At 32.0% G+C, this 15,674-nt stretch overlaps 2 protein-coding genes across 2 annotated transcripts; one reads left to right on the forward strand and one right to left on the reverse strand.

The window, feature by feature from the left end:
• The first annotated feature begins 98 nt into the window (after positions 1-98).
• On the forward strand, positions 99-2,492 carry LOC123717572 (ER lumen protein-retaining receptor). Its single transcript, XM_045673651.1, has 5 exons — positions 99-267; positions 345-604; positions 689-835; positions 1,148-1,253; positions 1,828-2,492. The coding sequence occupies exons 1-5, from the start codon at positions 177-179 to the stop codon at positions 1,860-1,862; spliced, it is 639 nt and encodes a 212-aa protein (XP_045529607.1). The 5' UTR covers positions 99-176; the 3' UTR covers positions 1,863-2,492.
• Positions 2,493-2,537: 45 nt separating this feature from the next.
• Positions 2,538-7,794, reverse strand: LOC123717573 (DNA polymerase subunit gamma-2, mitochondrial). The gene is made up of 6 exons (XM_045673652.1): positions 7,377-7,794; positions 6,965-7,096; positions 6,555-6,714; positions 4,322-4,434; positions 3,871-3,975; positions 2,538-2,619 (listed from the first exon to the last, which is right to left on the reverse strand). Exons 1-6 carry the CDS (start codon positions 7,791-7,793, stop codon positions 2,566-2,568), a joined length of 981 nt encoding a protein of 326 aa, XP_045529608.1. The 5' UTR covers position 7,794; the 3' UTR covers positions 2,538-2,565.
• Between the last annotated feature and the right edge of the window lie 7,880 nt (positions 7,795-15,674).

Below are 15,674 nucleotides of genomic sequence, written 5' to 3' on the forward strand. Positions count from 1 at the left end.
CAATTCTTGTCATTCACAGATTAACCACCAAATTAAAAAATGACAACGCCTTATATATTCCTGACGTAGGCTGCAGATTTGTCAAATAGCCACGTCATTTTTGCTTTGAATGAGGTTGATCAGCTCTAGTTTACGCGGCGTATAATTTTTAAGATAGTTTAAAAACATATTTAATCATGAATATATTCCGATTACTTGCCGATCTATCCCATCTATTGGCTATTATAATCTTGTTGCTTAAAATATGGAAAACAAGATCTTGTGCAGGTAATGAACAAACCGGCGTTCCGAATTCATATGGGATTTCAGTGTGTTATGTTTTGTTACTATCAACATATTTTCAGGTATATCTGGAAAATCGCAAATTCTTTTCTCAATCGTGTATACCGCAAGGTATTTGGATTTACTGACCACATATGTGTCCGCATATAATACTATTATGAAATTGGTCTTCATCGTGGCTTCATATGCCACGGTTTATTTGATGTACGTTAAGTTTAAGGCCACCTACGACCACAACCACGACACCTTTAGAATCGAATTTCTGCTTATACCTTGTGTGATCCTGGCGTTGCTGATAAACCGCGAATTTACATTTTTGGAGGTGAGTAACATAATACTTAAAAACAACATTAAGTGGAAAGATAAGAAAACAAAGGATGGTGTGTAATAATATATTTTATTGCAGGTGTTATGGACATTCTCTATTTATTTGGAATCTGTTGCTATTTTGCCGCAATTGTTTTTGGTTTCAAAGACTGGTGAGGCAGAAAGTATCACATCTCATTATCTGTTTGCCTTAGGTTCATACAGAGGACTCTATCTTTTGAACTGGGTATGTAACTCATAGAAATATGCAGTTTAACAAATCTAAATCTTAACAACTATAAATAAGTTGTAATTAATTTCATCACAATTGTGCCTAGCTTTATAAAGATCATACCGTAGTAATAGGTTCGTCTTTTACTTGTCAGTATTTTAAATTTGGTAAGAGCAAATGAGAAGGTTCTGAAATTTATACATAGACTGGTTTTAGTTTCATTGGTTTTATCATACTTGCAGACTTATATTGTCCTTATTTCAATGTATGTTATATCAATTATGATTCTAGTTTTGTGTCATTTCATGTAATCATTTTTTGTTTTAGATTTACCGTTACATTGTTGAAGACCACTATGAGTTGATTGCTATAATTGCTGGAGTTGTCCAAACAGTTTTGTATTGCGATTTCTTCTACCTTTACATTACAAAAGGTAAATATGACTATATTCATTTACATTATGTTTTGTAATTAGAAATAATCTTTGTAAGTTTTACTGTGTATGTTTTGCAACCAACTAGCTTAATTACCCGTTCAATTAACAATATGGTGTTGGGAAACCATAACTTTGATGCTGTTATCCAATGTTTCATGAAAAACAACACGTACAATGGAAGAGTGTAGTGACAATAATGATGTGAATTTTACTTGAACAATTTAATTTTAAAAGAAATATCTTTTATGTCATATGTTTTATCTTTTCTATTTCTGCCAAATAATGACTATCATTACAAATGGCTTAAGCATTGGCCAGCCAGTTTATTAAATGTTGTATCTTTCAGGCCGTTAGTTAAATGGCGTTGTTTAGTTAAAAGTTGGCTGCGACATATGTATGACTATTTTGGTTTATCTGGAAGAAATTAATTAAGTTAATGTACATAAATTAAAGTATAAAACAAGTTAACTTGTTAAGCATTTGTAGTATAAATTTATTTGTGACATATTAATATTTTTATGATAAGAATTGGAGTGACAAACTTATTAATATTATAATATTTTTGTTTCAGTTCTTAAAGGAAAGAAACTGCAACTACCTGCATAAATTAGTTAATGGTGCAATAGACAAGAATGTCTGTTAAGATATTTAATTAAGTCAATATTACCTAAGATATAGTGTTCTGGACAAAGTTTGTATTGAAATTTAACCATAAATTGTGATGTTTCATGCTACACATACCTCAGATGGCTTTTTGTACTGTATAAAACAATTACATTTCAAGCCAAATGATTTCATATTTCTTTATACTAATTACATTACAATTCAAATAACTTGATCCTTTCTAATTTTTATATAGAATTTGTGTAAATCTTTGTGTATGTATTATTAATGCATGGTAATAGTAAATTCTTGTTGTAATATCATTTTGTTTCTTGAATACTAAGCATACTAAATAACATTAAAATTTTAATTACTTAACAATATTTTGTACTTTGAGCATATTCAACCAATGTAGGCAATTGTGGTAGTAATAACTAAAGAATGTAGTTATTAAGCATAGTATATTGAGTTATCTTCCAAATTATACCGCTATAGATAAGAGGTCATTTGGAATGGTTCAAGAATAGTGAAGCAATATTTTTATGTAATATTGAATGAACTAATAATGGCTTAATATTAATTTTTATTTAGCCACTAAGATTAAATATAATCTTGGATTAAGTATTTGTGAATAAAATTTGGAAGTGATAGTTTTTTTATGTGAAAAAAACAAACTCAAATATTTAATAGTTTATTGTAACAAATTCTAGCTAAATAACAAGGATGCATATTCCTCAAAGTCTGCAACATGAACTTGTTCCTGAAAGATAAATAGACACAATAAAATTATGCAAATATAAAACTATTTACATTATAGTGAATATAAGAAATAATTTATTATTAGAGAATAATCGTGAATTGGTCCTAACATGGAAAAAAATCTATAATAAGCACTAGCTTCAATTGGATCAATTAAAATTTTGGTTCAAGACAAAGAATTGATATTAATAAAAATGAATTGCTAAACCGGTTACGGTTAACCGACATCGTTTAGAACAACATACCGGTTCTATTGACCAAAATCAAAGGTCCTCTGGGACCTGGACTGGTCTAAATGTATATAGAGGGTAATTAATAATGTCAATGGCTATTTAAGATTATCGGTTTTTACGACCAAATATGACTAGTCCCATCGATGAATATAATAGATTTTGTTATTTATTTCTTGAACTATCGTACTACGTATCTCACATGTTTTATGGAGTTAATTTTTTTTACAGAAAACCATAAAAAACAGTTTTATTTTTATGTAATTGTTACCGCATACAGTTTCTATAAGATAGCATAGCAAAATGGTCCATGTGGAGGTATGTAGCTACTAAATGGGTACGCTAAGTAAAAAAATAATACTAAGGCGAAACGAAGTTCGCGGGGGCTGCTAGTGTCAGATAAATACACCAAAATATCAGTTATGATTTTCCTAGAAAAATGTCACACACAAGCTTACACGAAGCTTTTAATACTTTATCGAATTAAAGGACTCATAATAGGCTATACTTATTATCGAAAATCAAGCATTGAAAAAGTTAGTTTGTTATCACCATAAATTGACGTTTCATGTTGTTGATAAGGAGTTGAAGAATATTCAGTATTAATATGAAGCTATCAATAACAAAATTTAATAATGTTCTATTATATGTTACAATACATGTTTTTCGAGATAATTTCAGAGGGAGGCTTATGATCAGTCAAGGTTACGGGAATCTGTATTTATTTCGCAAATGTTTAGAATTATTTTAAGTTATTTATTAGATGCATTGTGAAATAACGTAAATTAATTTTAATTTGGATATAGCAGTAACAGGTTTAATATCTAGTTCTTGCAAAAGTGGGTCATTTTAATTTAACTCATACGCGCGTGTTCACGCTTGCTTTAACGTGCTACCCTCAATCCTGAGGTCACGAGTTCGAACAATCAGCTTCTTGCTTGTTAAAATAATAATAATAATAATCGGCCAAGATTTAACGTCAGCCTGTGGCCCCACGGATTTATTACAGTAATATAAAATACCTTTAACATAGTACTGCTGTTAAGTAAATGAAAAATTCCATTTGTGAGTGTTTCCTCATTGAGGATTGCAGTATAAGGCACACCAATTTTTAAGTTTTCTTCTATCTGAAATTAAACGCACGGAGAGGTATCAAAAACTAGTAATGACAAACGTAAATTCTGTAAAATTTTCACAGTCATGGTAAAACAGTATCTGTAAATTCTAAATAAAGAATTCAATTATTTCCTAAGGTTAAACGAGTAAACACTACACATAGTGAACCTTTCGTATACTAGTTTTAATCGTATTTATCATAATTTAGGTAAAAAGCTAGTGTTTTAAAGACTTCATCTGTCAAGATGCTGAACCGATATTGATGTATTTTATTCTATAAATGGATACATATTAATGACGAAGACCGTCTTACTAACAATTCCAAAGGCCTTAAAAAAATAAATATTGATAAAATACCTGAAGCTGTAATGGATGTGAAAACGTAGGAAGCAGTGATTTTATTTGCGCCAAGGTGATCTTATTGTGAAGGAATGCAGCTAGCTCCTTGAGAGTATCAAACGTTTTATTATCTAAAATAATATAGGCGATATTATAATTTACACTTTACAGTTAAGAAAGCAATCTCAAACAATTTAAGAAATAATTAAGAAATTTTTTGTGAGCAATTTTTTATTAAACTAATCAGTATTCTTTTGGAGCTGTGTTGGCCTAATTTAAGCGATTCTTATTCCTGAGCTCACGGCTGTGTAGCAATAGATTTCTATGTGCCCAACACTCTTTTCTGTCTCTTGTATTTTTTGACATACGGGAGCCATATTTAGCTAGACTTAAGAATAATTCTTAGATACAATATCAAAAATATATTGTATTTTGAATTCCGTAAGTCATGGTAGTTTGAACATCGCAGGAAGTCTGCATGCATTCCAATAATCGAAGCCATGTGATTAAAAGTTGATCATAATATACAATGTGTTTCGAAGGTAATGATGTCAACGAACGAACCAAGAGCGCAACGATCTTAAAACGATTTCCACGATTTGAATTAAATCTGTTGAGCCGTTTGTCACAACAATGTTTTTTTTCAACAAATTGTATATGTAGTAAAAATAAAATGGATAGTTCCCATTGCCAATTTTTACAGAGACGATGGCGTTTTGAGTTACTCACGGTTGTGCGAAAGGAATGGAAATATAGACTATCTGGTAGTAGGTAAGGGATCGCGCACTGGACATCCCCTGCCCTCTACCTATTGGTACCGATTTGTTGCTGTGACCGAAATTAGTTATGTAATTTGTCTATGCGCAGGTGCCTATCCCTTATGCGCGCGTATTAATTTTAAGTATTACGAATAAAGATATTTGAATTAATAAGTGATGTGTTAGTAGTGGTAGATTAACAATGGATGGAATGGAATCTCGGGAAACAGCTCAGCTCGGGATGTAGGTTCACGACCTATTGAATTTATTACAAAGATACATTTATCATAGGCTACACGGCACACATTAGGTATATTTGAGATTTATTCAAATATTCATACAACATTTCTGAACTTCTAATAAGTAACAATTGTATCCTATTAGCTTAATCTTAATTAGCTATGATTTCGACACAAATGAACTTAACGATAATATTTACGTCCCGGTTGTAAGTATTCTTTTTTTATAGAACAGGAGCAAACGGGCAGGAGGCTCACCTGATGTTAAGTGATACCGCCGCCCATGGACACTCTCAATGCCAGAGGGCTCGCGAGTGCGTTACCGGCCTTTAAACACACACTTTTGTATTTTTGTATTGAAGGGCCCTAAGTCGAATTGGTTTGGAAATTCTTCAGTGGGCAGCTGGTTCAACATAGCGGTGTTGCGCGGCAAAAATTGCCTTGAAAAACGCTGTCGTGGAACGGCGGACGTCGAGGTGATGCGGGTGGAATTTTGTATTCTGCCTCGACGTCCGATGATGAAACTCAGCTGCAGGTATTAATCCGAACAACTCCTCTGAACACTTTCCGTGGTAAATGCGGTAGAAGATGCAGAGTGACCTCACATCTCTACGCAACGCCAAAGGATCGAGCCGTTCGGAGAGGGATTGGTCATCGAAGATTCGAATCGCTCTTGGTTGGATACGGTCAAGTGGAAGGAGCTGGTACTGGGGAGCCCCCGCCCAGAGGTGAGAACAGTATTCCATGTGGGGTCGTATTTACGCTTTATAGTTGCAAGCGGTGGCCCGGAGTGAAGTACCCTCTCGCCTTGCTGAGCAGACCAAGCTTTTTGGAGGCTAATTTAGACTTTCCCTCCAAATGACAGCGAAACTGAACGTCGTTCGCCAAGTAAGCAAAGTCTTTTAATCCTACCGAACTAGCACATCAATGCGCGTCGAATGAATGAATTTGCGAAGGTGTTATATTTATTGACTCATTTTGTTTGTATGGAAAAATGGGTTTCTTAATTATTAACATTTTCCTTGTACTTTTATGTTAATATGCATATTGGCACCGATATCCTTTAAATAGAAAACTGCTTACGTTTAAAACACGTAGTATAAATAAAAGTAACAAAGGAAATACTATAAGCACTTGCAGGCTGAAGGAAAAATCCAACATCCAAGATCCCTCTCTCATAAGCTCAGAAAAATCCATGTTATAATTGCTTACAAGCAATTATTATGCATAATTAAAGTCAAATAGAAATATTACCCATAGTATTTAAAGCAAAAGAGATTTTATATGGTGCCATTTTGTAGTGTAGCCTCAAATATCCATCTTTGTTTTGATTTGACATGCCATCAAGTAAAAGTGTCACCAATGCTGTTTCCATTGACATACAACATGAAATACTGGCAGACTCACTGGAATCCTAAAAATTTCAATGGTATTTTAATAGATAAGGTAGTATTGTTCTGCTCTGTATGTATGAATCGTCTGTCTATCTTAGAATTAACCATTAAGTAAAATAAAAACTTAGTTTTCTTTTTAAATTAGAATTTTTGAAACAGGCTTCCTCTTCTTCTATTTTAGATGTGATTAATTTTACATCACAATTTATCCATGTAGCCAAAACAGATATCACAAATATTAATAACTTCCCAATTACAAAAATGTATTACCATATTTTTGCTCATAGAGAGATGTTCAACTATGTTTTGACCCTTTTCAAAATTGGCTACAATTTGTGTATTCACTGTTGAGGCTTCATATTTCATGTCATTCACCATGAACAAGCTGGGTGTTGTTGTAATCTATGACAAAAATATTATTTAAAAAGATATATATTTTAATAAAGATTTATCAGATCTGCCAACACATTCTCTTAATGTTGATGATTTATGCTGGTTGAGCTATATTCTATATATGAGCAAGTTCTACTATATTTATAAACAATTAAAAAAAATTAAAACTTAAAAACCTTTAGGTGATGATTACTAACTAATCTTTGTTCATATTTGGACTTAAGATGGAGTAATACTGTTGGGATATTAACATAAACAAACTACAAAAATATAATCTAAATTTACTTACAGAACTCCACCAATATTTTCTATACCTTTGCCACTGGAAAAAATACTGCATTACATCTTGTTTTGGTACAATAAGGGTAAAATTTAATTTAGACTTTTCCAGTAATGGGGAACTTCTATCTATTCTTTCAATAACTTTTGGGGATTTATCAAACATTTTTTCAATAAATCCATAGCATAAATCCTTCTTATTTACTGCTGATAAATAAACAGGAAAATGTGATTGTGCCCTAGCATTAATGGATCGAAGCCAACTGATATAAATATTATCTATGAGAATTGTACTTGAAGGTTGTAACACATATGTCATATTGCTAGTTTTATTACTTGTTACTTGAAAAAACTTTCCTAAACTAAGGATTTTACTAATTTCTGTTTTCATTTCTTTGGATATCAGATTCTTTTTCTTCAATTTCATGTAGAGGTATGTTTCCTGGGGGTGCAACAAAGTAGTCATCCTCTGTTATGACTGCATTTTTTAATATATCTTTTTGGCAATTTCCTTGTGTAACAGCATCAATATGCAAGCTCAAGCTTCTGAAAGGTAAAAATTACACAAATAAAATTATTTTACATTTAGGCAAATGAAGTGTAGTAGTATTTGTATCTAAAAAGTTTATACAACTTACTGGTTTTCTAAGACTGTGTACAGGGGCTGAACATTGTCAGTGTTTATGTGAAGAATTTTATTTGCGAATTCGATAGAATCTTCTAACACTTTCACGCCTTGCTCAGTATCAAACCTAACTAAAGATAATCGCTCCAAAAGTGCAACTGTATTTATGTCTATATTTGGCTTTGGGATGTTGTCGCTTTCTAGAGTAGCAACTGGGGTAATAGGAACTTTGCAATAATATCTAAAACAATTATAAAAAATCCTGTGAAGATAAATTCGTCTTCGTACCAAAGCTGAGGACCTAAAACTCATAATTTCTGCAGAGGCACTATTCTAATTTGCGTTAATTTAAATCGTTTAAATTAAATAATTCCAAAAATGATAACTACTAGTCAATACTATTACTTTATTATGAGTAAAAGTATTTAATAACACAATTAGCTTTAATGTCTCAATCTAATTCACTGCCAGATGAATGAGACAGATTAAAGGTTTTGACTTTTGAGTTATATGTTATATAACATACAATTTACTTGTCATGTGACAAAATATTATGTCAAATCTCAATATAAGTGGTTCCCAACGACTGTCAGTGAATACTCATTTGTAATCAAAGAATTGACATAAGATGATGAACTACTGACAACTGACAAAATTGTAAAGTGACACAAAAAATCAGCTGAGGTTATATTTTATATTTATAAACATTAAATGTAAAGTCTTTTATGTAAAAGATCTAAGAAATATAAATTTGGTAAGTCGCTTTTAATATATTTAAAAATTGGTACAATATCTGAGGGAAATATAAGTTTCTTTTTTTTCAGCTAATCATGAAGAAGTACCCGCGCACGGTTCTATATGATAAATTGCATAGAGGTTTTGTTCTTTGCTGTGTCGGGCTAACATTATATGGTTCTATTATATTGGGTGACCATTTCTATAAGTACTTCAAATACAGAAGACCTTTAATGCAAGCTTCTAAAGCTACAGCAGAACAGGAGTTACTCTCTGAAGGCTCTTCAGAAAAGGTCATGTAGATGTGATGTATAAAATGTATGTAATATAAGATTTAGTGTGTTTAATTTAAGTTTAAATACAGCAGTTTTTAATGTATTGAAATAAACATAGAAAGTTTACAAATATGTTTTACTATTGTTGGAAATGCTTTTTTGTGTTTGTGTGTGGGGTTTAGCAAAAGTCATCAAATTTTGCCCACAAAAGTTGATGGTATCAAGGTGATAATAGTTACATAATAACATGTTACCATTATATATAACAGTATATTTTGGACTGTAAATTAAAAGCTACATTATGTTTTTTTAACTTTTAAAGCTTAAAATTTCACTGCTACCCCACTTGTTCTCAAATCAATTATTCAGATAAAATAATTATTGTTTGCAGTAAAATTTGGGAATGGTTTACTGCTAAGCATGAATGATTCTAACAATATCTTATTATTTGGCATATGTTAGTTGCATAGTATAACCACAAAATCCAATATTTTACCTTAGTTCTAATATTTATTTGAAATATGCATTGTAGATCTAAGTGTCAATGCACATATTATTAGAACTTAAACTTAAATTATTATAAATACTTTATGTAGTATACATAAAAGCTTTTTATAATATTACTGTAGGGTTACCAAGAATTACATTGGAACAAAAGCAAATAAATAATAACAAAAGTTTATTTAAATTATTATAATATTTGTACCAAAGTAGAGGCTTTTAACTTTAAATGTACAACAATGTATATCTGCAAGTTGGACTTCAAAAACTATTTAGTGAAGAAAATCATATTTATATTGGTAACCATAGTTTGGAGCTTTGACATTTAAGGTATTTAGGGTTAAGACCATGGCATGGTCGGCAACGGAATAGAATATACCTTTACATTTTTGGTGTTTTATCATAACTTGTAATAGATTTATGCAACCAATTAGAAAAGACACTATAAATACAAATGTAAAATAGCGCAGTAAAGAAGTTAAATTACATTGTAAATATTTTTTTAAATCTACTATATTATTACTTAATTTAGTTATGATTATGTAGTCAGAAAATATTTGAGTATCTCGGAAGAATAGATAGGATCCTATGATAGACATTATAAGTTATTTTTGTTGTTGTTGTCCCACATCTCCTGGTACTATGCAAAATCACAATATCTTTTTATTAAAATTTTATTATTTTTTTGTTTAATATTTATAATAATTAAGCGGATTTATCATTAAAAAAAACTATCTCTGCCTATTTAATAAATTTATTTCATGATCTATGATTAGTCCCGCGGTCATTGTAATAACCGCTGCACCTTTCTGTTATCATTTAAGTTAGATAAATACTAAGAGAAGGCGCTACTGTTCCGTTCACAACAGTTGGGTCAAAATGTGTTCTGTTGCCAGTTGCTTCGACTCTTTACGAGGCGGGCGGGGCGCGGGGTACGCGAATTAGCCGTCCGTTAGTTGCGGTGTGAGGTGCGTGGTTTTATTGTATTTGTGTTATGTTACTGGTGTTTTGATGTAAGTATTTCGATATTTCTCCATAATTTACTCAATTAAATATAGAATTACCTTTAATAATTGTCTAAACTGTTTTTATTTTGTCAAAATCTACTTTTATTTTAAGAATAAATTACTCTAAATATTAAATTTACTCCTCTGTTACCTGTTAGTTGTAGACGGGTAACATAGTTGTCATTATTGAATTGTTAGTAGCTATAAGTCGTCATCAGTGTGTCAGTATATATTATAGCAGTCAATATTATTTTATAAAAATTAATCATATGTTATAGATAATACTACAGAACATCGCTGTGGCTTTTACTGCTGCTGAAAAGTAGCGAGGTTACAGAGAAAAGCGCAAACTATATCTAGAAAAAGGTAGCCGAAGCTAAGAAGAAAGATATAATAAAAATAAACGACTAGTAAAAGACCTGAGTTTTGCGTAAGCGATTTTTTCAAAATAATTGAGTGAGTTGCAAATACCACAAGAAAAAATCGATAAAGAGCTCTTCGGGAATTATGAAGATGCTGGAATCTACGTCAGATGTTGAGACACTTCCACCTTGTGTGTCTGACTGGATTCTAAGTGCTTTTACACGGAGACCAGTTAGTTAAACATCTGAAATTGAAGGAAGAGTTAGATAAAATGAAAAAAAAAATACAAGAAAAGATACAATAGTACTATTTAACAGCACGCCTAACCTAACTTAACGGTAACTTCCAAAAATTTTGGTGATTGATAAATGATTTGAACTATAAGATTCGTACAATGAAGGTACATCTAGTGTTTACAGAAGAATGGGAACTTTGAAGTATCGAGAGTGGAGTTGTTTTTGCCAGCGTGGCTTCTGCTCTTGTATGTCCCCAAAAACTATTATCCATTAAAGGATACGATTGAAGAATCCTAATACAGTAATACCACTACTTTAGCCAATATATAACTTAATTGAACATAAAAAGAAATCTTTTTACAGTATCGTATACAGTTCAGTTAAAAAAGAAAATATCCATCCAAGGAAAATTAAAGAAGGGGGTGTACGTTCTAATAACAAAACATGAATACATTTACCTTGATAAAGCATTTAGTAAAGTAGACGATGACGGCAAAGTGAAAATAGTGTTCTTGAAATCTGTTGATGAAACCGAAAAAGATTATAGCCCTGGGTATAATCTTGAACGATGTTCGAGAACTCTCTAGGCAGGATTGCTACTGAGTAGCGATTGCACAATTCTAGAGCGACCGTACCCTTTGTCTCTTTCGCACATTTCTCCGTCCTTGTCGTAGGGCGATCTAGAGTGGTCAGTTTAGGTTCGACTGAGTTCCGACCATCCCTCTCTCTCGCGTGTCATTCCGTCTTTGTCCCACACCTAAATAATTCGGTCGAGAATATTCCTTCATCAAAGGGGTATAACTAGGCCTGAAAACTACAGTAACATTATGAAAATTACATTTTTCTGATATGCGAGTGACCCTCTCATGAAACGGTCAGATATAACATTTCAGCCTGCTGAAAAGTTCTCTAAGTAGTGGAATAATCTAGAAAAATTGTAGTCAACACGTCTTCGTAACAGTATATTTAAATTGAATTTGATCTCAGCAATTTAATTGCGTTTATTAGATTTATTATATAATTTTATAATAAGTACCTAGCTGGTTCCGAAGAATATTTTGTTTTAAGACATTTATTATTAAATGGTTTTGTGATAGTTATTCGTTAAAATTAATATAAAAGTTACAACTATGTTACTCGATCTACCACTCTGTTAATTTTGTCTCTAAAATTATATGATAAAAAATATATCAAAAACTGATACTTGATTTAATATTTTATATATGTAATATATATAGTATTCAGATTATTACATAGTATTATCGATATGTTCGTGTCAATTTCAGTCAGTTAAGTAATTTATAAAGAAAAATAGTTTCGTTAAAACATAGAAAGCAACAGAGTTTAATTCATTTACATTATTATTAGTATTTAAGAATAAATACTGTGATTTCATATGTTAAGCATGAGAGTAAATATATAATTAATGATATTTCAAAGTACATTTACCAATAAATTATATACGTTAATGATGGTAAAAAAATTAAACAACCCCTTTGAGTTGTTTAATTTTCACCTCACTTTAGTTTCAATCATACGTCCTGAAAATATACGCAAAATATCGCGTCCAACTACGAAATTGCATTTTACAATCTTACGTTAATGTCATGTTATTACCTCTACACTTAAATAAAACAATTTTTTTAAGAATTAAAATATTCTCACGTATGTATATAAATACAATTACACAATTATATATCATTATATTATATAATATATATGTTCATGTTTATTAAACTAATTGTAATGTTATTAAGGAGAGATTGATGAACGTATTCTTTAGAGTTTAGACGATAGGAGTCTCCGTAAATATTTTAATATAAAATTAAAGTGTGTTTACTTTACCACGTACTTAATACCTACCCGCAGAATATAGTCTATTAAAACTGTCTTGAACGCTTTAATATTGTTTCTGAAGTTCTTTTATGAATATATATTCAGCGAAGATTTGTTCATAACTTCTAAATTATGGAATACTTATCATCGCCCGGATTTAGTGAAAAAGCAATAAAGGTGGCCTTGTATAATCTCGGACCTCGGTATTTGGACTTTTATCTTATTCATTGGATGATGACTTTTGCGGTTTTATTTACAGAGCTATTGATAACGACTCTGGATACAGTAGTAGCTTATAAGATCTTATAGAGTTTTTTTTTCAAATGGTAAAATATAATGTGGTCTGCGGAAAAACATTATGACAATAAAACAATATAGGGAATTTAATATTATACTAACTATTTAGTAGGTTTCCTAGAAAGTACTTTGGTTAACGTTTTACAATATAATGTATATATTTGAAGTAATACCGTATAAGGTCGATATTTGGAGACCTGGAAAGGGGAAATTACCTATGCCATCGCGCATTAACAAATTGATAACAGCGCCAGTGTTACGGAAACCGAAAATTATTGTCTTCGGTGATACGAGTTCAATACCAGTCGGCGGATATATATATATTTTTTAATACAACAAGAATTGGGACAATGGATTTCAATAAATGTAAGAAGATAATTAATTCTTTAAATATAAAGTGTTTCAGAGTGCAATGTCATAAAAGCTATATATATATATATATATATGAATATTAAATGCATCAAAGTTAGCAAAGAAAATTGGTTTTAATGAATCAGCAAGAGAAAGATGTTTGGAAATGTCCAGACTGTTCGTGCAAGATCACAAAAGGGGATCGGTATATAAGTGAGGCGATTCAGGATCACCAGAGTCACCAAAAAAGCAAGTCCACGAATGAATGAAGCTTTGATCCAAAAGCACTTTAGTATTTTGTTGAAAGAGATGCAGGAATTTCGTCAGGAAATGAATAATCCTTTTAAAGTGCAAGGAAAGCAATATAAGCAAGGGAAGATTTAACAAGTCTGAAAGAGAATTAAAAGAATTTCGAAAAAGTATTATGGTTATTGAGGAAAAGACCTTTGAAGTGGATACACTACAGGGCCATGAGTTGAATCGAAATGTAAATTCCCTTAAGAACTGATCTTTGGACAAGAGCTCGATAGCCGGAGACACTATGAGAGATAGGTACTTCACAGGTTGTGTCGTTTTTGAACGCTACAAAACAGAACCCGAGCCAAATAAAAAACATTAAACTGAAGCAGAGTGTTTTGACGGGGAAAACAAATAGGGTAACTGAAGATGTAGCACATATAAATAAAGAACAAGAAATGGAAACCAATGTTGAAAACGAAAACTGTGTCGAAAAGACATAAAATGGAAAAGGATTACGCTGTTGAATCAAATGTGATTGAAGATCCCAAGTCATACTGGAGGTTTTTTAATAGTAACAGAGTCAACAGAGAACCATAGGGTATTATTGGAATGGTGGTGGTATTACCCCTCATTGGATGGGAGTCTTAGAACATTTGCCGAGTATGTCAGCTCTGTTTATGTTACACAAAAGCCAAAACTTGACGTCGGCGTGGCTGTTGCCGGAGCGGGTTGTTCAAACGGGGCTGCACGAGTTCACCTTGGGAGCTTACAGTTGAGCGATATACAGGAGGCACTTAAGCGACTTAAGCCAAAAAAGGCAGCAGGTCCGGATGGTATACCGCCTTATATCTTACAAGATTGTGGCTCTGTACTTGCTGAACCACTGCTCCACATATATAACCCACAGGTTATCTGTTATATGTAAGACACATCTCAAAGCAGCAACATTTCCCACATGTTAGAAAAGCAGTCGGGTTATTCCAGTTCCTAAAGTAGGATGGCATGATAAAGTAGAACAGCATAGGCCGATATATATATTGTCAAGTCCGGGGAAAGTATTGGAAGCGGCACTTCAAAAATGCACATTTAATCAAGTGAGTTCTCAACTATCAGAAGCGCACCACGGGTTTTAGGTTTACGAGGAGTACCACTAGCATCTTCTTAAATTATATGGGAAATATTAGCCTAGTAGTGAACAGTGGAAAATAGGTGGACGCTGCCTATTTCGACATTAAAAAAGCCTTTGATTTGGTCGATAATGACGAGCTTTTGCAGAAGTTTCTGGATGGGTAACGACCAGCTACGCCTCAGGAGAGAGCTAGCTGTGTTATTGTGGAGAGACTGGGTCTACGGGTAACAAGTAGAAACATGAGGCTTCCGTCAAAACTTTTGGATGTACCGCGAGCACATTCCAACTTGGTTAGTAAAGCGCCACTCACGCGAGCAATACGAATAATTAACAAAATTTCTACTGAGGTAGACCTATTTGTTTGTACACTGGCTGAGTTCACAAGAGTTGCTTGCTATATTTTGTTAGTTATAAGATTAAGGCATGTAGGATAATCGGTGTAGGTATTATTGTGACGTTCTATCGTATTAGTTGTAACTGTTAAGGTAGAATAATGATTTGGAATAAATAAATGTTATAAAGATGAGTAAGTAAGTATTTTTCGATTAAAATAAAATATAAAATATATATATAACAGTGATATAGAAGGTTATTAGAAATTCCCTTGTGAGATTCCCTCGTTTAGTATACATATATTGTATAGGAGATTAACAAAAATAATCAGGCCGGGGTTATTATATACAATCATTAATTGGATATAAGAGATTAGGGTT

The sequence above is a fragment of the Pieris brassicae genome, chromosome 12, assembly GCF_905147105.1.
Source record: "Pieris brassicae chromosome 12, ilPieBrab1.1, whole genome shotgun sequence".
NCBI classification, from domain to species: domain Eukaryota; kingdom Metazoa; phylum Arthropoda; class Insecta; order Lepidoptera; family Pieridae; genus Pieris; species Pieris brassicae.

Excerpts from the sequence above, each read along its gene's own strand:
- LOC123717573 (XM_045673652.1), bottom strand. The coding sequence starts at position 7,793 with ATGAAATTGAAGAAAAAGAATCTGATATCCAAAGAAATGAAAACAGAA. Across the intron at positions 4,435-6,554 it reads TTTTGCTTTAAATACTATGG|ATAATAAAACGTTTGATACT; the intron begins GTAATATTTCTA and ends ATATTATTTTAG. Across the intron at positions 3,976-4,321 it reads CACATCCATTACAGCTTCAG|ATAGAAGAAAACTTAAAAAT; the intron begins GTATTTTATCAA and ends GTTTAATTTCAG.
- LOC123717572 (XM_045673651.1), top strand. The coding sequence starts at position 177 with ATGAATATATTCCGATTACTTGCCGATCTATCCCATCTATTGGCTATT. Across the intron at positions 836-1,147 it reads GACTCTATCTTTTGAACTGG|ATTTACCGTTACATTGTTGA; the intron begins GTATGTAACTCA and ends TTTTTGTTTTAG. Across the intron at positions 1,254-1,827 it reads CTACCTTTACATTACAAAAG|TTCTTAAAGGAAAGAAACTG; the intron begins GTAAATATGACT and ends TTTTTGTTTCAG.